Source organism: Struthio camelus, chromosome 4, assembly GCF_040807025.1.
Source record: "Struthio camelus isolate bStrCam1 chromosome 4, bStrCam1.hap1, whole genome shotgun sequence".
In the NCBI taxonomy this organism is placed as follows: domain Eukaryota; kingdom Metazoa; phylum Chordata; class Aves; order Struthioniformes; family Struthionidae; genus Struthio; species Struthio camelus.
In genome coordinates this window covers 80,601,522-80,625,764 of record NC_090945.1, presented here as the reverse complement: position 1 = coordinate 80,625,764, position 24,243 = coordinate 80,601,522, and the positions used below count along the sequence as shown (strand labels likewise).

At 44.3% G+C, this 24,243-nt stretch overlaps 1 protein-coding gene across 4 annotated transcripts; it reads left to right on the top strand.

Annotated features, from left to right (window-relative positions):
- Window positions 1-14: 14 nt before the first annotated feature.
- On the top strand, window positions 15-23,704 carry IMMT (inner membrane mitochondrial protein). Of its 4 annotated transcripts, none has more exons than XM_068943695.1 (15): window positions 15-154; window positions 6,130-6,206; window positions 6,632-6,821; window positions 8,820-8,940; window positions 9,620-9,700; window positions 10,808-10,909; window positions 13,202-13,338; window positions 14,315-14,418; window positions 15,396-15,531; window positions 15,907-16,036; window positions 18,725-18,739; window positions 20,262-20,485; window positions 21,715-21,846; window positions 22,242-22,371; window positions 22,753-23,704. In XM_068943695.1, the coding sequence occupies exons 3-15, from the start codon at window positions 6,774-6,776 to the stop codon at window positions 23,358-23,360; spliced, it is 1,968 nt and encodes a 655-aa protein (XP_068799796.1). In that variant the 5' UTR covers window positions 15-154; window positions 6,130-6,206; window positions 6,632-6,773; the 3' UTR covers window positions 23,361-23,704. The 4 variants fall into 4 exon arrangements, with proteins under 4 accessions (XP_068799796.1, XP_068799797.1, XP_068799794.1 ...); XM_068943692.1 differs by lacking the exon at window positions 15-154 and adding an exon at window positions 410-604; XM_068943696.1 differs by lacking the exon at window positions 18,725-18,739.
- Window positions 23,705-24,243: the final 539 nt, after the last annotated feature.

The following is a 24,243-nucleotide window of genomic DNA, read 5'->3' as shown; positions in this document are numbered from 1 at the left end:
TGGGCGGGCGCGACCCGCCCGGCCCCGCCCGGGGCGGCTGCGCAGCTGTTTAAAGCCATCGCGTTTCCGACAAAAACAGGGTCCGGCCCCTCCTGCTCTCCCGCCGCCCTGCAGTGCCTCTTCCCCTCCAGATGGGGTGTTTATGTAGAGCTACGTGAGTGCTTTCTTCTCGTGTGCTCCTAGGGGGTCCCACGCGGGGGATACGCAGGCACGGAACTGCTGCTACGGGAGCGGTACCGGAGCGAGGGTGACCCGGCCGCCCTGCGCATGCGTCACACGCCGGCGGGCTTCGCGCCTGCGGCCGGGGCGGGACGTCATTTGCATGCTGCCTATCCCGCTCGCTCTGATTGGGCGCGCGGCTCGGCCGGGCCCTCTCGGCCGGGCGGGGCACGCCCCTCGGCGCCGCGGAAGCCCGGGCGGTTGCCGCGCATGCGCCCCGCGTCCTACCCGTGAGGTGAGGTGGGGGGGGAGAAGGAAGGCGGAGACTAAACGGCGCTGGGAGTTACCGCGCACGGCGCCTTCCCGCAAGCTCCCCCCGGCCGCGACCGGCGCCGAAGTGATGTTGCGTGCGTGTCACCGAGCGGGAGTCGCAGTGGCCGCGCAGGTGAGCAAGGCGGGGGGAAACCCCGTGAGTCATCCTCGCCCGCCCGGCTGGCGCCGCCCGGCGCCGCCCGGCGAGGCCCCGCTGCCCGCTCGCGGCGCCGGGGGGAGCGAGCTGGGCCGCTCGGCGGGGATGAATCGAAGCTATAGGGGCGACAGGTAGACGGCGGGGGAGGGGGGGGGAGAACGAGGAGCGGCGCGTCCTCTAATCGCGGCTCCGTCTTCTCTGAATGACTCCGAGCACGCGGGACGCGATTGGCTACTCCGCCGCTGAGCGACGGCTGCGAGCGCCAATGAGACGCCTCGGCGGGGCGGGGACTGTTCGTTGGTTGGTGGAGCGCACTACGAGCCCCGGCGTGCAACGCGCCCGCCCAGTTTCTGGGAATTGCCGCCCGCAGGGCATGCCGGTCCTTGTAGTCTACTGCGTGTCTGGTAGCGGGTGGCGGCCCCTTTGCCGGCGTCCGCCGACTGGGGCTGGAGCGGGGCACGCCGGGATTTCCCGCGGGGCGCGGCGGGTGGGGGAGGCGCACTGGGCCTGCGCGGCGCGGTGCACGCTGGGCGCTGTAGTCCCCTCGGCGTCCCCTCTGCCGACGGCGGCGGGACCCTGCTGCGGCGGGGCCTGACGCGGGGGGGTGGCGGCAGCCGCGGCCCCGGGGCGGCGGCGGGGCCCGGCCGTGAGGCGAGGGCGGGCGGGCGGCGGCGCGGCGGCCGGACCCCGGCAGCGGCGAGGAAGGACGTGACCTTGCCTTCCCGCGCTGCCTGACAGGGCTGGAGAGGCCTGCGGGGGCTCCTTGTCCTTTTTATTTTTCCTTCGTCCTGCTCGCCTCTCTTGAGGAGGCTGAGGGCAACCGAGATGTAGCTGTGACAGACACAGCGTGTGTGAAACAAAACGGGTTTTATGCGTACTATTTTGATTTTTTTTTTTTGGGGGGGGGGGGAGAGTCCCTTGAGCGCTCGTGTCGCAGGGGAGCTCTGAGGCGCGCGGCAGTGCGTGTGTGGCGCTGTGCCTGTGAGGACAGCTGCCGGTCACCTGCCGTGGCCGTAAACGCTGCTCTTCTGCCAGCCAAAAAAGAAACGAGCAAGTGGAAATAAGATACGAGTGTTTTAATTATAGTATTTAGAAAACTGCATAAAACTAGATTCTAGTATTTAAAACGCAAGAGACACAGAATCACGGCCTCTGCTCAAGAAGTCCTAACCTGATCGGGGATGTTATTAGGTAACTTTCACACATACTGAAAATACATCTCCCTTTGTGGGAGGAATGCCTCCTGGCTGCTAAGATCTTACCAGGAAGGTGCTGAAGCCATCAGGCCTGGAAGAGGCACCAGCAGGGCGATGCGAGGCTGTCGGACGTGGCCGTCCTGCATGCTCCTTTGCTCGCTTATGCATCCCGCTCCCTCGACCCTCCTAATGGTGGTTCGACACGCGTGGTATCGTCGGAGCAGCGGCATTGGTTTGTTGTCCTGCTCCAGCTGAGGTGGTGGAGTGCAGAGCTGCCCAGCAGGTATCCCCAGGCGTGTCTCGCCTATCTCCCCCCTTAACCAGATCTGAAATCCAGCCATTTCTCACAGCCCTGTCATCTTTTATCACCTTCTCATTCTGTAACTTGCTGCCTCTCATGTCATGTCTAGTAGTTTCTTGCATCCTGTTCGGGTCGCTGGACCTCAGGCCAGAGCCCGATCCTCTGCCTGCAGCCCCCGCAGTGGTGTCGCTCAGGAGTGAGTGACGGCATCTCACCGGTACCTTGCTGCTCAGCTAGGGAAACTCATTTGTTACAAGCTGATACGGCCCAAAAAGAAACTTGTGGGGCTTTTTAGTATTAGGCATCAATAAAGGGCGAGTTGTTAAAATTTTTCAAAGAACGGAAATAAACCATTGTTAATTATGTGGTATACAGAAACTGCCACTGGGACAGTCTGCTTCTCTGTTGTGATGTTAAGATATTTTTGACCTTTGTAGATCAAAAAACCCAGTTATCTGGACAGAGTTGAAATTGTTTGGGACTGTGGGGTGACAGGTCCTGGAGGATGTGTGGTTTATTCAGCAGACTGGGAGAGCCAGGAAGCAGAGCGCAGCTGTATGGGGAGATGCTAAAGCAACTGTTCTTCACCAAAGTTAGAGCAGAGCAGCATAAGGGTCTAGGTATGGAAAATCTTCATGGTAGAGAGTTAGTGAGACTGGTAGAAGTTTTAGCCTTCCCTCTTACCAATGAGGTCTGTGAATGGGAGAATCAGCAATTTTGTAAAGTAAATTAAACTCGTGGCTTTGAGAGAGTCACGGAATCACAGAGTAGTTGAGGTGGGAAGGCACCTCTGGAGATCATCTGGTCCAACGCCCTGCTCAGGCAGGGTCACCTAGAGCAGCTTGCTCAGGACGGTGTCCGGTTGGGTTTTGAACATCTCCAAGGAAGTGGGTCTTCATCATAGCAATTTCATAAAAGTTTTCAACTATTTAAGTGCAGTGCTGCAGAGAAACTCTTCTTGCCTTGTTTGGAATAGTTGTAGTTTTCTTTGAAAAGAAACGCAAGCTTCTTTTAGAAGGCATGATACTGGTTGCAGAAGTCTTGAATGTTAGAAAAAGACTTTCAGTTCTGTGGTCAGATACCCTTGTTATACATAACCTGTTGCAGCGAAGGCTAGTTTCCTCTAACGTTTCTGTTTTGCTCTTTTTGTTTAAATATACAAACACAGTGTTGTAGGAAGCTGCATGTCTTACTGGCTTCATTCTCTGTAAAGACACTTGAGCCTCATGACAAGAGAGAGGTTTATCCAGGGCTGAATGGGTGAAGAGGGCGGCCTATTCTCCGTTCTGTGTCTGATTGCTTTAAGTTATGCATGAAGTATGAACCTGCAAGGCAAGGGTTAGTTTTGTTTTTAAAGTGTTCGGCTGTGCCGTGCCATGCCGTGTCCATCCTGAGGATTTTGCCAGAGGGAGATTATATGGATAATCTCAAATGCCAGATTCACTGGAGTTCTTTATATTAACTGGAGTACAAGTACGATGTGCCTTGCAAAATGGTTCTTGTAGTAATACAACAGTGGATAATGAATGTAAAATAATAAGTGCTTAAGATGTTGGATGAAAGAAATAGCCCACAGAAGCGTTGGAGTAGGAGGCAGAAATGGCACCAACTGCTCTGCGGTGCCCTTGCCGCGAGGGATCTGCGCTGTCAGCTTGATTCCCTGGCAAAAGGTGTTGTTGTCATCTTCTGTTCCGCAGAACAGCCAGCGGTTTATTGCTGCCTCTTTCCAAGAAGTAGCAACGTACAGGTGATGTAATTCTTTCAAATGCTTGCAGACGTTGTCAGGTTCGTTTAGGTCTCTAATTAGTTTATTTGTAGTAAACTGCTGGTAATTGTGCAGAGGGGAGATTAGAAACTTCTTGTAATTTTCCAAATCAGGATTATGCAGTGAATATAAGTAAGATTATGAAAATGGCCAAAAGAGAGCAATGTTGCTTTGGAAACTTGCCAGTGACTTTTAGCGATAATGGCGTATTTGGACGTGAAGGAGAAAATGAGGCTCAGGCTTCTGTTTATGAAACATCGGTACTTAAAGATTTTAGTTTGTCGTTGCGTGGCCAGCAATGGCATGTTCTACGCGTTGCAAACACCTTCCAAAAACTGGTTGGGCCTTGGATAGTTTTTAGGTTATCGCTCTCGCTCCTACGTGGTAGGAGTGCGAGTGTCTGACAAGGCAGACTGAATGCTTGCGTTTCTCTTGCTCTCATCTGGAGTAACTATGAATGAGTGGGACCGTTTATTTTTATTTAAAAAAGCAAAAACAAAACCAGAAACCCCTCGTAGGGGACAAAGCCCAAATGCTGAGCAGAGAGAAGCAAGTTTTCTCCTCTGTCCTGCTCGATTCCTAAATGCAGCCTGTAGGAACAGATGTGTTTACTGAAGGTGGGAGGACAAAACGGGTACGGTGTTATTTGCCATCACTAGATATGAGTTGTAATCGCGTAAGTGCAGCCAGCGAGAAAAATAATGGAGTGAATCATATACTAATATTACAGCTAATAAACTCTGGAAAGCCTGGTGAGGGGAGTGCTGAGCAAAGGCTCATTTCCAGAAGAGCGTTTCGTTCAAAATAAAGTTTTTGAGTTCGCAACCCCTTCCGTCTGAAGATATTAATATAAAATAACTTCTTTCCCCTCATTTTATTAGGTTGAGCTATATGCGTAACGCTAAAATATTTTACTTATTCTGTACTCAGTGGTGTAATAAGGACCTACCAAGAGTCAGAAACGTGTGCAACTGTCGATTGCAAAATCATTTAAGAGTCTTTTATTAGTAACGTCCAGTTTAACAGGACCGATAAAACCTCAACTTATGCTTCCGGGAGAATCAAGTCTAATAAACTTATTCTGTAATGTTTCTGATTATAATTTTGTGTTTCCTTACTGGCTGTCGTAAACCAGAAAATGAAAATGTTGAGCACAGTCAAGGCTCATAAAGTTCCCTGGCGTGAGAAGCGGGTGCTTCCTCTTGCGGCGCACGCACGCTCCTGTTACTAATTCAGTGGTTTTGGCTGATGTTCTAGAAAGAATAAAAGTCAATGTTCCTGCCTTTCCTCCCTGTGTTGTTGGGTGACCATAGGACCTAAACCACAAGATTTGTGTGCTCTGTTTATTTCCATATGTAAAAAGAAATAGACAGACTTCTCTTCTTGGGTTAAGTTTTAGGGAAGCTGTCTCCTTTTTTAAGGAAAATTTCCTAGTTGTCCAGGAGACCTCAGCTGTGGGAAAAGTTCTGGCTGTGACTTGCACGCTGGTGTCCCGCGAGACCTGTGTTCTTCTTCCAGGAGTTTGTGTTTAAAAAAACTGAGGGAGACAGTTTTTTTCCTTACCGTTTGGGTTGGTGTAGTTTAACCCATCTTTCTGGTCAACCTTCATTTTCAGCTAAGATATAAAGAAGATAAAAATCTTGAGTGATGTGCTCTTTATTAACTAGAGTCTAGTGAGATACCACTCTTTCATTCAGCAATTTCATTTATATTATAATGTGATCTCTGTCTTGAAAGCACGTCTGTTATTAGTTCTTTCAAAGAGGAAGTTGCGGTTGGGAGGCAGGTGTCCCAAGGTCGAGAAGAAATGCTTTTATGTCTTCAAAAATGAAAATAGTGTAAAATATTTAAACAAGTGTTGTCATCTTCTGCGTTGGTCACAGCTGGGCTGCTCTAGTTCATGCTTCTTGATTAATGCAGTGGTACTACCTGACCTGGACGTATGAAGCATAAATAAGCAAAATAAATGCAGAAATAAGCTGGGGTGGTTGTGTGCAGCGTCTCCCCTCCCAAATGTCAAACTGCACCTTAAAAAGCCTTTAACCTGCAAGCTGCGTTTGCCAGGACCCTGTCTTGGGAAAGCGCAGCCTACCCTCGCTGCTCCAGTACCAGCTGCCACTTTTCCGCAGAATACGTGCAAGCTGCGATGATAAAACAAACTAACCTGTTACTTGTATTGGGCTGAGCAGATGTTTAAACATGCTCGCTGCTTGACTCTTGCCTCCTCCGTCCCTTGCAGAATTGCCGGTGTGGGAGAGCTTCACTCCGTCCATTACGGCAGCGCCGTGGATATGCTACTGCGTCCGGAGAATCTGGGTACGTGGTAGGTGTTGGAGGGTGGCGTCGACTCTTGCGTCGTATCCGCCGAGAGCGATTTTGCTTCTGAGCTTTGCGTGAAGGCAAATTGGAGGTGGTGGGATGGGGGGATTGTTTAGTAGCTTTTATTGTCATGGCTTTTGCGTGTTGTTTGATTGAATCAGATTTAAGTGAAGCTTGTCAAGGTGATGGTTATTCAGAAGGGGGACCCTCAGAGTGAGGTCGTGGGCTGTCGTCTTGCCTCGTACAGTGCTGGGGATGCTCTGGGGCTCAGAGTGATTTAAGGTGGATTCTGGATTAATTTCTTGGCAAATTTTTGGAACAAAGTGTAAGCTTAAAGGTTTAAAATCTATCTGATGATTGCTTGTCATACTACTGATATGATTTACATAAACAGCTTTTGTTCTCCCCCCCCCCCCCCTTAGTGTTTCTGTAGGTAAAATTATTGGTGCAGGTATCTTGTTTGTGGGTGGAGGAGTAGGTGGAACTATCTTATATGCCAGCTATGATGCTCGTTTCCGGGAAAACGTAGAGAAGGCTGTTCCCTACTCTGATAAACTCTTTGAGATGGCACTTGGTCCCGCACCTTGCAGCGTAACGACGCCAAAGAAATCGGTAAGTGTTTTGCCTTCACCTCTACTTTTCAATTTTTGTAGACAGAGCAGCTGCTTTTAGTTTTCAAATTCTGATCAAGTTTGGCATGTACTAGATTTTAGAATTATGAACTGAGCTTTTTCATGAATTAGAGTTGTAGATTTTTGCCCTTCTTTGAAAAGACTCTGAACTGCATAGTAGATTCTTTCCTAGTTCACACTTTTGTTTCTTGTTGGATGAATTACCCATTGAACAGAGGTACTATTTTCTGAGTGCTGCATAATGTAATGTTGCTTGTACGTTTCCCATTATCATCTGAATGTGATTGTCGTCCCTGGGTTGTAAAACTCTCATTTTTTTCCTTACCTGCGAGTAAAATAATCCAGTAAGGTTGTAACTGAATAGCTGGTGTGCTTATACTCCTAAATAATCTAGGCAAAAGGGGGTAGGCGAAATAGTGGAGTTTAACCATTTCACTAGGGCTCGAGGTTTAGTTTACTTAGTGGCGTGGTGAGATGAAGCTGAATTTGTTTTAAAGAGAGCTGAGAACTTTTTGAATCAATAAAGCTGTGAACGGTACAAAGCGATGCCTAAGCATCATACTTTGAAAGCTTGGTGACGTGACCCTGCAGAAAGGAGGAATCTCCTATGAACCAGGTGCTGCTTTCAGGCCAACACTGAGAACTGAATCTAGAAATTTCTCTGCTACTTCATCTAAAAGAAGATGCTTCCTGGTAAAACAAGAAAACTGAAAAGCTACTCTGCCCGTGCCTGTGCTGAGCTTTCAGAAGCTGTTTGACCTCCAGGACGACCAAAATATTTTTAATTTGAGTGTAAAAAAGCAGTGCTGAATGGAACGGGAGAATATGGTGTGCTGGTTAGCCCAGACTGCGTCTCGCCTGCATTCAGCTACGGTTCCCTTGTGATCACCCCAGTTCTTAACACCTCCTGGCCACCGAGGAAGCTCAGTAACTTTTGTGACAAACGCAGCGGTCAGACAACAAAATTGTCATCTGCCCAGTTATGGCTCTAACCTAAATGCTTTTGTTATTACCTTGCTTCCTATGCTGGCTAGAAAAAGATTAATATCATAAGACCTTGCAATACACCACCCTTGAGTAAGTGTTCTTCTGCCTGCACGCTGGCATCTGAGCCCTTTCAAAGGGAAATCGGTGAAGCCGCGCAAAGCTGATTCTTCTATGCCTGTCAAACTCATTCCATGCCTGTAGGATCTTCTGTTCAACAATATCCAGATAAAACATTTGTGTATATATTTTTTTTAAAAGCACATCTTTAATTTTGCAGTCATTTATCTTTAAAACAATTCTTGTTTTTTTTTCTTCCTAACCACAATTTGAAAAAGCATTATCTAGGGAGTGGGTGGGTGGGAGAGACTCCCGTAATTGTTGGTGGACAAAAAATTATGACTGAGGGAACAAGCTGTTGGAGCAGTTAGCTGAAAAACTAAAGTTGGGTTGGGAAGAATGAAGGCCTAACTTGTTTTGAGGATAATACTTGAAGGGTATGAAATGAAGAGGAAAAGTGTAGACCGAATTAATTTAAGATATGCTTAAATGGACTAAATAATGTCCAAGGGGAGGTGGTTAAAATATGCTTCCTGGAGCTGTTTCAGACCTTCGTGTGGAGGTGATCTTTATAGTTAGTTTCTGCATTATCTGTATTTTCTGTAGTGTTTCAAAACACCTAGAAGTGTTTGTAATGTTTGGGGCATGAAATTATTTGCTTTTTATGCATCCCTTAATGAACTTGTGTTTGTACTGAACACTGCTGCTACTTGTACGTTCGGTTCAAGAGAGCTGAAAATTGTACAGATTCTCTCTAAATTAAAAATCAGAGCAAGAAACTATATGGCCTTGTTACTGTTTTCATATGTACCTCAAAGTTTTAGATTTGTGATGCAGTCGTCTGGACACGCAAATGTTCTTTTCCATTGTAATGGACTCAGTGAGACACAGGCTGTTTAGAAAACTGATAATATTTCTTATTTTGATCTTCAAGATACAGCAAGGCCCGCTGAAGATCTCATCTGTAGCAGAAGTAATGAAAGAATCCAAACAGCCCGTTACCAAATCCGAAAAGAGCAAAACGGAAGCTGCTGCTTCGTCAGAAGAAAAGGAAGGTAACTTTACAGAGTGTCATGTAGAGCAAAACAAAACAGCTGATGTTGTCCTATATCATACCTTCACAGTAGGTTAAAGTAGTCTTACGGAGTGGTTGAAGATGAATATAATTTCTTAGATATAATGTTATTTTCTATTCTAGTCGTAAGAAAACTTGCCTAAAATGACTTTAGCTTTATTTTTGGGTTGGTTTTCAGGAATTTCATTTACCTTCTAGAACACTTTGGAATCAAATATAAACAACAACTGTCCTTCATGGTTTACAGACAGGACTCAGCAGGAAGAGCCCTTTGGGTGGTGGGCTCTGAGGGGATTTGCCTCTTCTTTTTAAACAAATGAAAGAAGCTTAATTTGGGATAATTGCGAAACTACTTTTAAGCCAGATGAAATGGAATTGGTTTAGAGAGGAGCAGCTGTCATCCTTTTCCTTCATTTGTCATGTCCAGTGAAGTTTTGTGTGTGGAAGTACTACCTGGTTGCTGCCTATGATCTTCACTTTATTAAAAGATGTTTGTACCATAGAGGGGAGTGCAGTTCTCTTTTTCCTGGAAGTAGTGATATGAGTATCCAAATAGTACGTTTCTATAGAGGAAAAAAGTTTAGAAGCCTGTACATCCCTATATTTACATTATAGCATGCATATACTAACTGGTTTTGTTCCATAACTATACTTAACAGCAGGCACAACTGCAGCTCAGGTCATCTCTGCAACAGGTGAAGCTGTGTCAGTGCCAGCTCCAGGGATGCAGACTGAAGAAGGTAAAAAAAAGATCATATGCGTGAACACCATGAAGCAAACCGAAAACTTGTTACCGCAAGTGCATAACTTTGTGTGTTGATATTTGTCAGGTTTTAAAGGTGTGACCCTCTGTGCCTTTTGCAGAAGGAAGAGCGCATGGTCTGCTGATGAGACCTTTAGCATGCTAAGACGCTGAGATTGATACCTAGAACAGGTGTAGGTGTGAACTCGAGAAGAAAGCCCGCCTTTTTTTCTTGCGCGGAATAGGAAATTGTACAGTCCGCTCTGCCTCCACTCTTTGTGTCTTTTTTGATTCAGAAATGCTTGTCTGTTCAGGGCTAAGGGAAGGAACTGTACTTAATATTTAACACTGTATAAGAAACACTGATTTCTCTCTGATAGTTTCTTTCAGATAAGATTCATTTCTTTACGTATTACCAGGTTTCAAAAAAGGTATGCCAACAGTGAGTGAATGCATTCTTCAGAGTTGGCATCAGCATTACAAGGTTTCCTGGTGTTTTTTGTTGCAGCGTGAGTCTGGGAGCTGAGGCATCTGGGTTGTCTCCTCAGTTTGTCTGCACACTTGCTGTTGATCTTCAGAGCTTCGCTTAGCTCACTGTTTACCCTCTGCGTTGGGGAGCGAAAGTGTTCTAAATGGCCTTAGGCTAGGGAGTGGAATATAATCTTGATTCGCTGTAGCCTTTTCCCTAATATTTCTTTACTTTGGCTGAACTCTCTAAGCATGCCAAAGGAGCGCTGAAAAAAATGTGAGTGGATATTCACTTAAGGTCTAAACTTGGACCCATAACTGTTTTTCACTGCTTGCTTTACCTTTCACTTCTGACTTTTGTATATTTTTGTAACTAGAGAGCATAAAATTTACAGGTTCATATGAGGTAGCCACACAACTGTCTTTAATTTTAAACAGCTTTGAGACTAGCCTTTGGAATTCTGGGTTTAAAAAAGCTTGAGGTAGTTCCAGGATGGCTTTATGTGGGAGTCAGGTTTATGAAGCAATACTAACCGTGAACATCAATTGTGACTGGAAAGTTACTTCCCTACGAGTAATCCCTGTACTAATTCAGACCGTCCACTAAACCGCTTTCACTCTCGTTACTCCTGAATAGCTAAAGAACATGAAGATTCCCATGCCATAAAAGAACGGTCACCAGAGGAAGTTGCAGCCCGGCTTGCCCAGCAAGACAAAGAGGAACAAGAGAAGATATCGGGTAAGTCAGTACCCTTAAATGGCTGTTGCCTTACTTTGTGTATGCGTGCGTTGTATGCAACAAAAAAAAATTGCGAGACTATCTTGGCTTTAGATTCTGACTTGCTTTGTACCTCTGTTTTACCTGTGCTGTGTTGGCAGAATGCGTTGTACTCGAGCTTCTTAGCGGCCATCCGTTGCTGTCTGCCCAGTGTGTTGATACCTTTCTTATTCTGGGGGGGTGGGGGGGGTCTCAAAACGAGACACGATATTCCAGATGTGGTCCACAGGAGTGCCAGTTAGAGGGGAATAATTCCTTCCCTTAAGCTGTTGGGTATGCTGCTGTTGGTGCAGTCCAGTTCACAGTTAGGCTTTGTTGCTGTTGACTCACGTTCAGTTTGCCATCCCCTGCTACCGGATGCTGCTGCCTAGACTTGTTCTGTGGTAATTCAGCAGCACTATGTCAAGACACTGAAGAGTTACTTAGAGGTTTTACATTGGGCACTGTGGCTATTCCTTGCTCAGGTTTTAACTTGAACAGACCTTTTAATCCAAGCGCCCTTGGAGCGGCCACGCTACTGAGAGGTTGTCTGGCTTTTCCTGTATCCTGCTTAGGTACTTCTTGCGCGTCTTGCTCAAGACAATAAATTTTGTTTTGTTTTTTCTCCTATTTGGCTTATTAGTTTTTAAATACTTCTGGGCTGTTGTTTGGTTTTGCTGCAGCAAGATTCTTTAAATTGGGAGTTTTAGGTCATTTCCTGATTGGCTTCAGGGGCAGCCAGAGAAGTAGGGAAGTGTTTTTGGTAGATAGTGTTTTGCCGTCTAGTACGCCTGGGCAGATCTGTGGCCAGCTACCTTGAGACTTCTCTTCTGACACCAAACCCAGCCGAGGCTGCAGGTTGCCTGGTAATGCTAGCATGCTTGCATGCTCTCCTTAGCCAGCCTTGATGGGGATGAGAGGGAGACCGGCCTCTTGGAGAAGCGAAGGGATGTTGAAGAGCTAGTTCTGACTTGGGGGGATGCGAGTATGGCTGCCTGCGATGGCTCTGCAGACCTGCAGCGAGGGAAGGAGTCTCTGGTGCGGGGTAGGATAGAGGCATTGGTTGCCTGGATGCTGAACAGCTATTTCAGAAAAAAATTGTAACGCTCCTTACTGTGTTTAAAGTAAGTGAAAGTTTATTACTGATCACGTAGAACAAGCTTGAAAGGGGATTTAACCAGACTGAAGAACTGGATGTGCTTTAGCCTGCCTTGAGGGCTATAACCTTTTTATTTTATTCTTGTTGTGTTTGGAAAGAGCTGATGTTGGAAGAGATGCTAGTAGCAAGCTGGGTCTCGTCTGGCCTGCCCACACCCTGTGCAAGTGAATTTTTGATCTTGGCAAACGTGCTGGCCATGCTCGGACTTCTCTGGGTGCTTTGGACCTCAGCCGCGGCCTGCGTCTGGGCGCGTTGTTGCACGTGAGCGGCGGGAACGGTATACAAGCCTGGACTTCATGGGCTCAGAGCCACGTTTAGCTCCCTGTAGACATTCTTGTCGTAGTCTGCTGCCGCTGGTTACTGTTCCAGGGCTTTGTCTGGTTTAGAAGAGCCCCAGCTACACTAATAGAAACAAGAGCTTTTGGCAATAGCTCTCTGCTTCTTACAAGGCCTTTGTTGCAAGGGAAGAAGTTAAGGTGTTATGCTGGAAAAAAAACCCAAAGGAATATTTACTGGGAAGGTAGATCTACTTGGCCTACTGGTTGGAAATAAATGTTTGGCTCCAGTAGCTGGTAACTTTGATTAACTGTTCTGCTTCGGATCTTTCTTGAATAATTGGTAGGTCATTTGTGCTTACATACCAACAGGAATAGATAGTTGCTTCCACTGCTTTTTGCAGCTGGGAAGAAAAACTCTGTATTTCCTTGTGGAAGATAGGAATATACACTTACTTTCTCTTAGTAACCATTTTAACAAGTGAAGATGGAAAATACTTATTGTATTAAACACACCTCCTTCCAAAAGTATGATAAAGGTCTTCCACTGAATGCCTTTATTGACTGAATATTTATTTAATAATTATAACTTATTTACAGAGTGAACAACTGTAAGTGCAGGCTTATGGCTTATTACTCCTTTTCTTAAAAAGGAGCATGTTCTGATGACCTTTCTTCTTCGGTAGGCTGCGGCATAGTTCCCAAACTCACCACGTCTTTTGTGTCACAGAAAATAATGTAAGGAGACAATTGAGGGAATGTGGAGGACGTAATGTGTCATTTCACTGACTGTAAGACTCTTTTCTTTTCCTTATAGTTTAATTCAGTGTATTTTTCCAGCCCTTGCAGCAACTTTAGAAGGAGCCCTAAGCAGTACAGCTCGTATAACCCTCCAGGCAATTACTGCGCAGGAATCCGCTGTGCAAGCTGTGAATGCCCACGCACAAATACTCAAGGAGGCGATGGACAATTCTGAGGTAAACTGGACAAATGGGAACAATTTTTTTTTTTTTTTTTTTTTACATTGTGTTCAGCAAACCTTTTCATCTTACTATTAAAGATAAAATTGGAAGCTTTTCTTGCAGTATCTGTTCATCACAGTTTTAATCTTTCCACCTGTGTAGTTTAATACTACGTTCACGCTCTTGACTTTTCTTGTTTTTCCCCAGCTGCTTTATTCCCATTTTGCAAGTAGGGAAATCCAAGTTATATGCTGATAGTCTTGACAATTTAATGATTCATTTTATTTTAACTTCTGACCCTGTTTTTATCTAATTATAATTAGGGTGCCATACTGTCTACCATGATAACTCTGTTAAACCATTCCCTTCGCCAAAGTCTTCCTGTTGGATTGTTCTCTCCTTAGTCTGGAATATGTTTGCAATGTCTGTAGATGACTATGGGGTATATGAATTGTCGGAGCTTCTTCTGGTGCTCCAACATCTGCGTTTGCGTAGAACCGCTGCTTCTCGGTTCTGGAGCAGATGATATAATCTAATGGTTAATCAGATGAACAGGGGCACGTGCAGAAACTGTACAAGCACTCAACATCTAATCTTGCAGTTAGTAAAACAAAAGAGCTTTGTGAGAGTTTATGTTTAAGCTTAACACTTAAAATCCTGTAAAACTTTGAAATTGTTTTTAAGCTTAATATACATGGAGAGGTTTCCCTCCAAATGCCATAGCCCTATGCAGAACTGTGAGGGTCGCTGGGTGTAAAAATGACTCTTGCTCAAGTGGAACAAAATGGAAGAATCAAACAGAATATAACGTTGAGAGGAAAAAACAGTCTCAAAGCTTCTACCTGTGGTGGTGTTAAATCAATGAACGTTGCTCAGTTTTCAAATGAAATTAATTTAGGAACTTCTGAATCTCTGCAGGTTTTTTTGGGGGGGGATAACTTTTTTTTTTTAGTGGTTGTGATTACCCTGATTGGAAATCTGTGCTTTTTAGACTGCTGGGGAGAAAAAATCAACTCAGTGGCGCACTCTGGAGGAAGCGTTGAAAGATCGGAGAAGAGCAGTGGATGAAGCTGCTGATGCCCTCCTGAAAGCCAAGTATGTTACTTGTTGTTACGGCTTATCGAGGGGTGAGGGAACATCGCCTATGTGAAGGCTGGCAGAAATTAGATGAGTTTCTAGGAAGTACTTAGGGTCACCTATATACATATATACATATATACATAAAAAAACTGATCTGTTCAGGCCAAATCAAAAAAGTAGTCACATACCTTAGCTTGTAGTTTGTACTTCTTTGGTGTCTGTGCTTAGGGTCCTTAGTGTACCAAAGAGTCTGAACCAATCGTGTTCCTCTTTTTAAGAACTTGTTTATCTCCCCGTTACTTACGTATAGCGTTGGGAAGTTTAAGCTTGCGGCTTACCCCAGTGAGGTCACTGGAAATCTTTCAGTTGGTTTGAATGGGTTTTGGACAAGGAACGCTTTTTCCTTGATTTCCAATTATGCTAGAGGAAACGGTTCTTAATTGCCAAAAAAACAGTCTGTTTTTCTGGAGGTCTATGAATTGTCTCCATCTTCCTTTATTCTCCACCAGTCACCATGTCCCAAACACTTCCGTAAGAGTAAACCATCTGTAGTATATGAGAACATTTTCTTGATATTGCAGGATGGAAATGCCTGCTTTCTAATACTAACTTAGTTTTGACTTTGCAGAATACAGCTAATCTCAAATCTACGCTGGTGACCATTTCCATGCCCAGTCAAAGAATTCAAAACTTGATTACTCTCAGTAAACTTCCTTTCACCTGTCCTCTCAGACTAAGCCCTGAGTTCCAGTTATAGTTAAATAACTGGAATATAGTTAAATTTGTTATTTTACACAGAGCAGAGACAATGACCTTTTTAGGCTTCAGGCTTTGGAAAAAAAAGTTTTGATTGCAGCATCCTAATCGCAGAGCTGGTAGATGGGATACCTCAGTAGAGTCGTCTCGTGAGTGCAGGCAGTAGGAGGTAAACTTTTGTCTGGAGCTGTGTTGTAAGACATGTATGAGTTGTAACTGGCAGCTTCTCTTTTTAGAGAAGAGTTAGAGAAGACGAAAGGTGTCATTGAGAATGCCAAGAAGTCTCAGATCGCAGGAGCAAAACCTCACATACTTGCTGCAGAAGAAAATCTTCATCATATGATAGTTGACTTGGACAATGTAGTGAAAAAGGTAAGTAGTTAGTCTGTTAGCCTAGAGCCCAGCTGTTTAGCAAAAATTGTTCTGTAGCAGGGGAAAAGAGTTAGGCATCTGTGAAGGTGCAGACTGAATTTAGGATACTCTTTGGGTCTTGTCCCAGCTATAGTTTGGTTATCTAGTTACAGTGCACGTGACAGAGAGAATGGACTTGTGATAGTTCCAGCAAATACTTATTGTATACAAGACCCTTGATATCAGGGAGTGTCGTCTTTCTCCAAGTAAGTTTGTTTTAGTTGGGCTGGAGGATAACACCTCTCGCTCGGGTCCTGCTCCTGAATTATTTATGTCTCTGGCTTTGCTAGTTGCCTTGAAACATAAACATAATCCTTTTTTGTTTGTTTGTTGTAGGTTCAGGCAGCACAATCTGAGGCTAAGATAGTAGCTCAATATCATGAGCTTGTGGCTACAGCTAGAGAAGAATTTCAGCGAGAACTTGATAGTATCACTCCAGATGTGCAGCCTGGCTGGAAGGGGCTAAGTAAGTCTCTGATTGCAGCGTTACTTTGGAAGTCTGTTACGTGCTAGTCGTTTTGTTTGGCAGCGTTTCTGCAGTTTTAACCGCTGATTCAAATGTCCAGCTTCCTGTTTTCTATATCATTTGGTTGGTTAGAAGGTAAAATTAATTCACAGTTAAAACAAGTAGTCTAAAGCAGGTGTTTCAAAACGGCTTTGTTCTGTAAACTGCCTGCACTTGTTTGAAATTTCACAACATGTAGCTCTTGTATGATAAAGATCATGTGGCTTTTTACACATCTCTTCTGTCCCCTGGTATTCCAGGAATAGAGAGCCCAGTAAGCCCATGTTTTCCACAGAGGAGAGCAAGGCAGATTGAATTTCAGCCAGGGGTGTTGTCAGTCAAGTGCGGTTACTCATGGAGTTAGCATCTGTCTTGTTTCCGTTAACGTGAATTTCTGATGGCAGTAGAATAGCTGCAGAACGGTTTATAGAACAGCTGTAATTGAGTCCCTGCTTCCACGGTAAATGAATTTGGCTTTATGGCTTCTAACATTGTAATGTACTGTGCTGCGTGACACAGAGTACTGATTTGGTATAAATTCTGGTTCCAAGTCAGGGTGTTTTTTTGTTTTTTGGGTTTTTTTTTGTAATTAATGTATCACACTTCCGCAATTTTTCCTACTGTGGAAGGAAAAGCAATACCTAAACATACTATAAAGCCAGCATAAAATGTGCCGCGTGCTCTGCCTGATTTGAGAAATAGTCATGCGGTCGCTCCAGATTTGGGTCAAATTTGTATTGCTCAGTGATCAAGTCGTTCTGTGATTGTAGGTATAGCGTGATTAGGGAGTAGTAAAGAGCTCCCTTGAGTTTCTCTAGGGAACCGATAACTACTGACAGTGTCACCCTCTGGAAATGATCACTTTGACCACAAAGGCCTGTGCGTGACTTTAATTTTTTTTTCTTTTAACTGTGTTTTAAAAAAAAAAAAAAAAGGACAAGTTTCTGGTCGTCGTTTCTTATCTGCTCAATTTCCTCCTTTTCCCTACCCTACCTATTCCAGCATATGTTATTTCTAAATTAAATTGACACGGTAACTTGTATTGAGCAATAGCCCGTGCTGCCCAAAAGCAGTGAATAGATGTTTTTTGTTTTTTTCTGCTAATACTACCACAATGCTTTGCCTGAAATCCGGGCGTCTTATGAGCCAGTATTTGTTTGAGGCGCTTGGGTTTTTCAACTTGAGCTCTTTTCTGCTTTCCTAATAATAGAAAAATGAAATGAGAAATACAAGTCAAAAGTTAAGCTAGAATCTCTCTCTCTCTTATTAGAGGAATAAATGTATTACCTTGAGCTGTTGGAAATATTTTTATACCACAGTGTTGCAGAAGGCAAGCAGGGAAGGAATCAGACTCATGAGCAAGTTATGATGCCTTAACAAGTCAGCTCACCCACAGTAATCATCTCTGCACACTCTTTGCCCGCAGGTAATGTGACTTAGCTTAACTCCTTTCATTTTAAAGACGAGCAAAGCTGCAGGAGGTTGAGTGTGTGCATATACCATTACTGTGGATAAGCTACTGCAAGAACTTGATTATGATACTTCCATGGAGCAATTACTGCCTGTTTTACCTCCAAAAAAGTAATACGCTTAAATAAGATCCACATAATCCTACTCAGTCTTGTTACATAAAACATACTAAATGATCGGAGACTTTTTTTAGTCTCAGTATTTAAAGGGTGTTATCATAACTTCATTTCTGAATCACAGCAGATTTATTTTTAGATGTAATACCTGCTGTTTTGTAAAAATGTGTTGTTAATATTGCACAATGCAGATTTCCTGAAGTACAGTGTGAAGTATGGCGGCATACTTTTTGTTAATACTACATTACACTTCAGAAATGGTGGACCTAGTCTGAGAGATCATTCTCGTAGCCGTACGAGGGTACCAGATCTCTGAAATGGTTGATTTTTTTTGTAAAAAATTCAAACAAATAGGGGGGAAAAAACACTTTTAAATTAATGAACTATTTGCAGAGTTTGCTGTGCTGCTTTAAATACGCAGTCTTTTGAGGTATTAGAGTTTTGTAGAAAAATGGAATTATAACGACAGAATAATTGTTTTTATTTTTATTTTTCCTTTCCTTTACATAAGAACATGAAAACGTTTTTAGACTTTTCATACCTGGGAAAGGGTCTTGACGTGCACTGCTTGTTGGCAGTGTGGAGGAGAGGGAATCTCCTGGGAGCTCCCGCCCGTCTGACTGGGTAGGGTCAGCGACTCCCACTGCTGCTGGTAGTCTGCTGCGTGGGAATTTTTGTTTCTTCATTCATCGACTGCTTCTGATTTAGAAGACCCTAGAAACGTCAGACTAAAAATTGCAGTGTCGTGTTGCACTTTTCTACTTCAAACTTTTATTCCTCGCTTTGGCTAAACTGCAGTGGTTTATCGGCACCACTCGTTTGCTAGGACCATTAAACATCAATCTGTGGGTTTCTAAAGCTGATTTTAGTGGTTATGGGTCGTTTTGGGCTACATCTTGCTTGTAATGTAGCGAGACTTTTATATTCACCATAATGTTCTTTTTAAGTTCCTCAAGACGTGGGCTCGTGCTATTAGTATACTGTTTTCCATTTTACTTTTGCATGACTACTTGCTGCAGTGAGTGCGCATTAACTCTTCCAACCTCTCCTCTTTCTGTTGCAGAGGTAACTGATTTAGGTGAGTTCCTGTAGCTTTTTCCGGTCTTGTGAATGTCATCTCTTTTCTTTGCCCCTTTTTTTATGTTTGCGTTGTACATTGCTTTAAACTATGCGCAATATCAGCAAAGCGGTGAAGTGTTGCGTTCCTAAAACCTTTCAGAGTGAAGTATGCTGTGGGATCCTCTCCGCGCTCTGTGCATGCGTAGCTTAAACCACAAACTCTGTCTAACAGCACTTCCTAGGTGGATACGACTGCTGGCTTGTAAAAGCCAAGTTTCAACTTCTCTGTGAATTTAAGCTTGTCAGTGTGTGCTGATGAGAGTCAAAAGGGACCAAGGAACTTTGCTGTTAATTAAGCTGTGTGATAGCTTTACGTGCTTGAAATGCCAAGGAAGGCCGCTCTGAAGGGTCACCAAAAAGGATTCATTTAATTTGAGGTTGGTTTGATTCTCGGAAAATCATTCTTATCTTACTCTCTGAAAATCACTTAATCTTCATTATTGATTTTCAAAACATTCATTGGCTTTTTGATTGCAAGGAAAAAGAAATACCAACCTCAGAATCAAACCTAATTTAAAGCTTAAGTAAGTACGTACAGTAAAACCCAGTTGTGTCTGTAACAGCCGTTAAGTTCAACAGCTGAGGTACCTAGAGCGTGCTGGTCAACCGTTCGGCCGGACACTGGCACCGTCCCACCGAGCCCTCCCGCAGCGGCCCTTTCTCCAGCAGGGTGCCTGAAGGACTGTTGAATTTTGCTTGTTTTGGCCCCTGCAGAAGTACCTTTTTCCTAGTTCCACGTTTTCCATATAAGAGCAGGGGCGATTTAGCTGGTAGGCTTGGCAGTCGGATGAGTCTGAGCTGCAGCTTTTTACAGAGCACGTTCCAGTCTCAAATCACCAAACCTACAGATGATGCAGGTAGAGCTTGCATCCTCCTTCCCTCCCAGGAAAAGTAGTACACTTTTTAACAGTTGCAAATCTAGTTGTGGCCTCTACAGCTATGCAAGGAGCCAGACCCGAAAGGTAAAAATTTGGGTAGGAAATTTAATTGTAAACAGTTGGTCTGGAGACCTATTCAACGGGTAATGTTATTTTGGCTCTTCTTCCGCCATCACTTCGGTGTTTGCTGGGTCAGGTTTCAGTAAGCTGTTCCTCTTGGTACCCAGCTAGATTTATCGGTCAGCATCTGAGTTTTACACACCCTAGTGGAAAATACATAGTAGCGTACAGGCCAAGAAATGGGCCTAACTGAGGTGCAGCATGGATATCGGAGTGTAAGTAATGGCTGTGAATCATTACAAAGACATAATTTCTCTGCTAATGATAGAAAGTGCTTGCTTATAGGTGTGGTTCGGAAAGGAAACTTGAGTAGGAGCTAGTACAGCTCAAAGGGCTTCACGTGCTCTGCAGCTTTTTTCATACAACAAGCTGGCTGGTTAACCACGTGGAGCTGCGTAGCCCTGGGACGCTCGGGTGGGAGGCGGGAAGCACTGTGGCGGCAGCCTTTCTGCAGCCCTTCCTAACGCCCTGTGTTTTCTTTAGCTGGCCAGTTATCGATGGACGACCTGAACTCTCTCATTGCGCACGCCCATCGTCGCATCGACCAATTAAACAAGGAGCTGGCAGAGCAGCGGGTGAGAGAGCAGCAGCACATCGAGTCAGCCCTGGAGAAGCAAAAACTAGAAGATAAAAAAGCACTTGAGGCAGCTGTGGCCAAAGCACTGGAGCATCACAGAAGCGAGATCGAAATTGAACAGGAAAGAAAGGTAAATGGAGCAACTCACCTGTTTGAGTAGCAGCACGGATGTGGTAGAGCTAGAAAAAGTGCACAGAAGAGCAAGTGGGATGTTCTGAGTTATGGAAGACTTCAGACATGGGCCCCCTGCTAGGCCAAGCTTGGAAACAAGACTTGGAGCAGGAATGATAATTTTATCATTCTTTGAAGAATGATAAGATTATACAACAAATGACGGTTTTTCAGGTTTCCTGTCTGCTGTTGGAGACAGGATTGCTGGGTCAAAATAAACATTGATCCGAGCCAGTACAGCTGTCTTAGGGTCTGTAGTCCTCCCGTTCTGCCTCTTTACAAGGAGGTACCTGTGTGTTTTTCAACTGTGCGCTTTGCTTGGGATTTGATTTCTTTCAAAAAGATTATGAAGAAGGTGTAGAAATGTATTGCTGCTTTGGGCATGTAGAAATTTAGGCCCTTGGAGTTTTTACCCTTTGAGATATTGTACTGCAAGCAGCCACTAAATGCTTCTGCTATTTTTACATATGTGCTTCTGAAAATGAGATCAAACATTGACCATTGATTGACAAATTTGCACTGACTTGAGTGAAACTAAGGATTCACTTCACTTCAGCCTGTTAGTTCCAAGTGCTGCAGTGACTGGTGTTTATTTAGAGCTCTTTTTTTTTTCTAAACTATTTGAACTGTTGTCACTGCATTTATGGGAAGGTGGGATATGGTAAAATACCTTTTTTAAAGAAAAAAAACCTGTTCAACTGTTCCTAAACAAACCTGACCCATTCACCCTTGTGCCAACCTGCAGTGTCTACAGCGGGTCTGTTAATAAAAGATCAGCAGAAAGGGGTGTGATCGTTTTATTAAACTGTGTCTAACTTGAACAGCATTACAGCACATAGAGGAGGTGCCGTGCTCTTAGTTTGGAATCTCATTTGTAAACACCAGTGTTCAGTTTGTCAGGTCAGTATATTTTTTTATATAATAATTTGATACCCGCACTAAGTGTGTAGTGAGTATAACTACCTGTTACTGGCATTGTGCACTGTGAAGCTATTCTTTTAATTAAGAAAAGCCTCAGATGGACCTCTTTAAGATGGACCTCTGCAGTTTTTTTTAAGATGAAACAGGCTCTGTCAATAGGATCTCTATAACATGTACCCTAAGTAATCACTGCTGAATAACAAAGTCTTAGTTGTTGCCAAACAAACAGTTGAGAAACTGGTGTAATAACTGCTTCTTTGGGTACAGATTGAAGAAGTCCGAGAGGTAATGGAGAGTGAAATGAGGACGCAGCTCCGGCGGCAGGCTGCTGCCCACACGGATCATCTTAGAGATGTTCTTAAGATCCAGGAACAGGAACTGAAAGTGGAATTTGAGCAGGTAAGAAAGAGAGGAAAGTGCCTCAATTAATTAGGTGGTGATTTCGTTAACTGCTTCTGTGGGACCCTTGCAAAACATGCACCTCACAGGACAAGAGTGCCAAAGCATCTTCCAGAACACTGAAGTGTAGGCAGGGAATGAAGCCTGCTCTTCTGGAAGAGAAATGGTATAGTACTTGATCCTGTGGGCTTTATTCTGACTTCTCCTAAAAGCTTTTGCTGTAGGTGAAGAGTTTTTGATAACTATAAAAGCAATAACTGTTAAATTCACCCCTAATAGGAGCTCTTATGGGTATACTGCATTTACTGTATGCATTGTCCCTGACAGAAATACCTAATTTATAAAGATACGTTAACATAGTTAAATAACGTTACTGTTCTATCACTCTGTTTCAGAACTTAGCAGAAAAACTCTGCGAACAAGAAATGCAATTCAGACGCCTTACTCAGGAACAACTCGACAACTTCACGTTGGATATAAACACTGCCTATGCCAGACTGAAAGGAATTGAGCAAGCAGTTGAGAGTGAGCACTGAAACCGCATCTCTTTCTTTACGGACTACAGTCAAGATCCCCAAAGGCCTGTTACCAAAACTGAGTGCCTAAGCACAGGATTAGGCATGTAGCCAGCAGGTCTAGCTTTGCTGCTGTGCTGAGCGCCTAACCAGTCACAGCTGTGGAAGTCCAAAGCTGTCTTGCTGGTTTTCTTATATACAGGGAGTAGCCGACACTGAATTGTGGATCAGGCTTGCTTTGACCACAGATGCTAAGGGTGCTGCTTTTGAAAATAAACTGCTTGGGGGGGAGGGAGGGGTGACTTTTGCTGCTTATGTTCAAGCACGTAAATGTTTAGTACTTCGCCTCTACGTATGCCCCAAAACCCAGTCCTCTTGGCTTATTTTGCAGGTCACGCCATTGCAGAAGAGGAAGCCAGAAAGGCCCACCAGCTGTGGCTTTCAGTTGAAGCCCTGAAATACTGCATGAAAACAGCCTCTGGGGATAGTCCCACAGAACCACTGGAGAGCGCGGTGAAGGCCATCAAAGCCAGTTGTTCTGACAACGCGTTTACAGAAGCCTTAACGGCCGCTCTCCCTCAAGAGTCTCTGACGCGGGGCGTATACAGCGAGGAGGCCCTCAGAGCACGTTTCTATGTAGTCCAAAAACTGGCTAAAAGAGTGGCTATGATTGATGAAACAAGAAACAGCTTGTATCAATACTTCCTGTCATACCTGCAGTCACTTCTTGTGTTTCACCCTCAGCAGCTGAAGCCACCTGCTGAGCTCAGCCCTGATGACCTGGATACGTTTAAGTTACTGTCTTATGCGTCCTATTGCATTGAACATGGAGATCTGGAGCTGGCAGCTAAATTTGTCAACCAGTTAAAAGGAGAGTCTAGGAGAGTGGCACACGATTGGCTGACTGAGGCTCGAATGACCCTAGAAACCAAACAAATTGTGGATATCCTGACAGCATATGCCAGTGCTGTGGGGTTAGGAACAACTCAAGTGCAGTGAGCTAGGAATATAGCTTTGGAAGCAGTTCAGGAATGGGTTGTGCTGGAAAGAAATCCAACAGTCTAAGGGTTGCAAACGAAGCAGTTGGCATGGGCTGGAAGTGTCAAATCAAAGCACGGGTACTGTCTTGTTTCCTTGCACTGTATTTAACTTCACCTCCTGCTCCATTTGTATTGGTTTTGAGTTATCATGACAACCAACTTCAGAAAGCTTCTCTACAATTTCTGTAACAATTTTGTTGCCCCATCTTACCGTGAGGGCTTGTGATCCAACTAAAATAATGTTTGTAACCTACCTGTAATGATTTGCCACTTTGTCAGCTGAATAAAACAAGATTTCAACCACGTTCTCCTGATGCTCAGTCTCCTATTCAAAATCAACTATGGAAGACAACCGGTAGTATTACAACAACCTTTCTCAGTGACCCGAGGAACACTAAACTATCTCTATACTCGTCCTATTTAAAGGAGTAAGAATTCATTAGTGGGGCAAAGGGGCTATTCATTAATTTGTACAGCTGTGAAACATCCACGTATGCGTACAGGTTTCAGGAGGCAAAAAACTAGTGTCAGAGCAACACCTTTTGCTGGGTTTAACAAAAACTCAAGTACTCATTTCAGCAGTAGTGTACTAACCGGTGCCTTGGTCTACCCGCTGTTAAGTATCTAGCGATACGCCAGTTTTAAACTGTTGGTACAGGAAAGCAAGGAGCATAAGCTAGTCTGTGGGGAAAAGAAAGGACGAGAGCATGCATTGTTTGTTCTTTTTTTTTTTTTTTTAACCCTAAACCTGCAGGAATCGCACGTTTGCTGCAACAGGCACATTTACTTGCTGGAGCAAACAGTGCCTTCAAACCAGCAAGTCCCTAGTTTAAGGTGAGGAC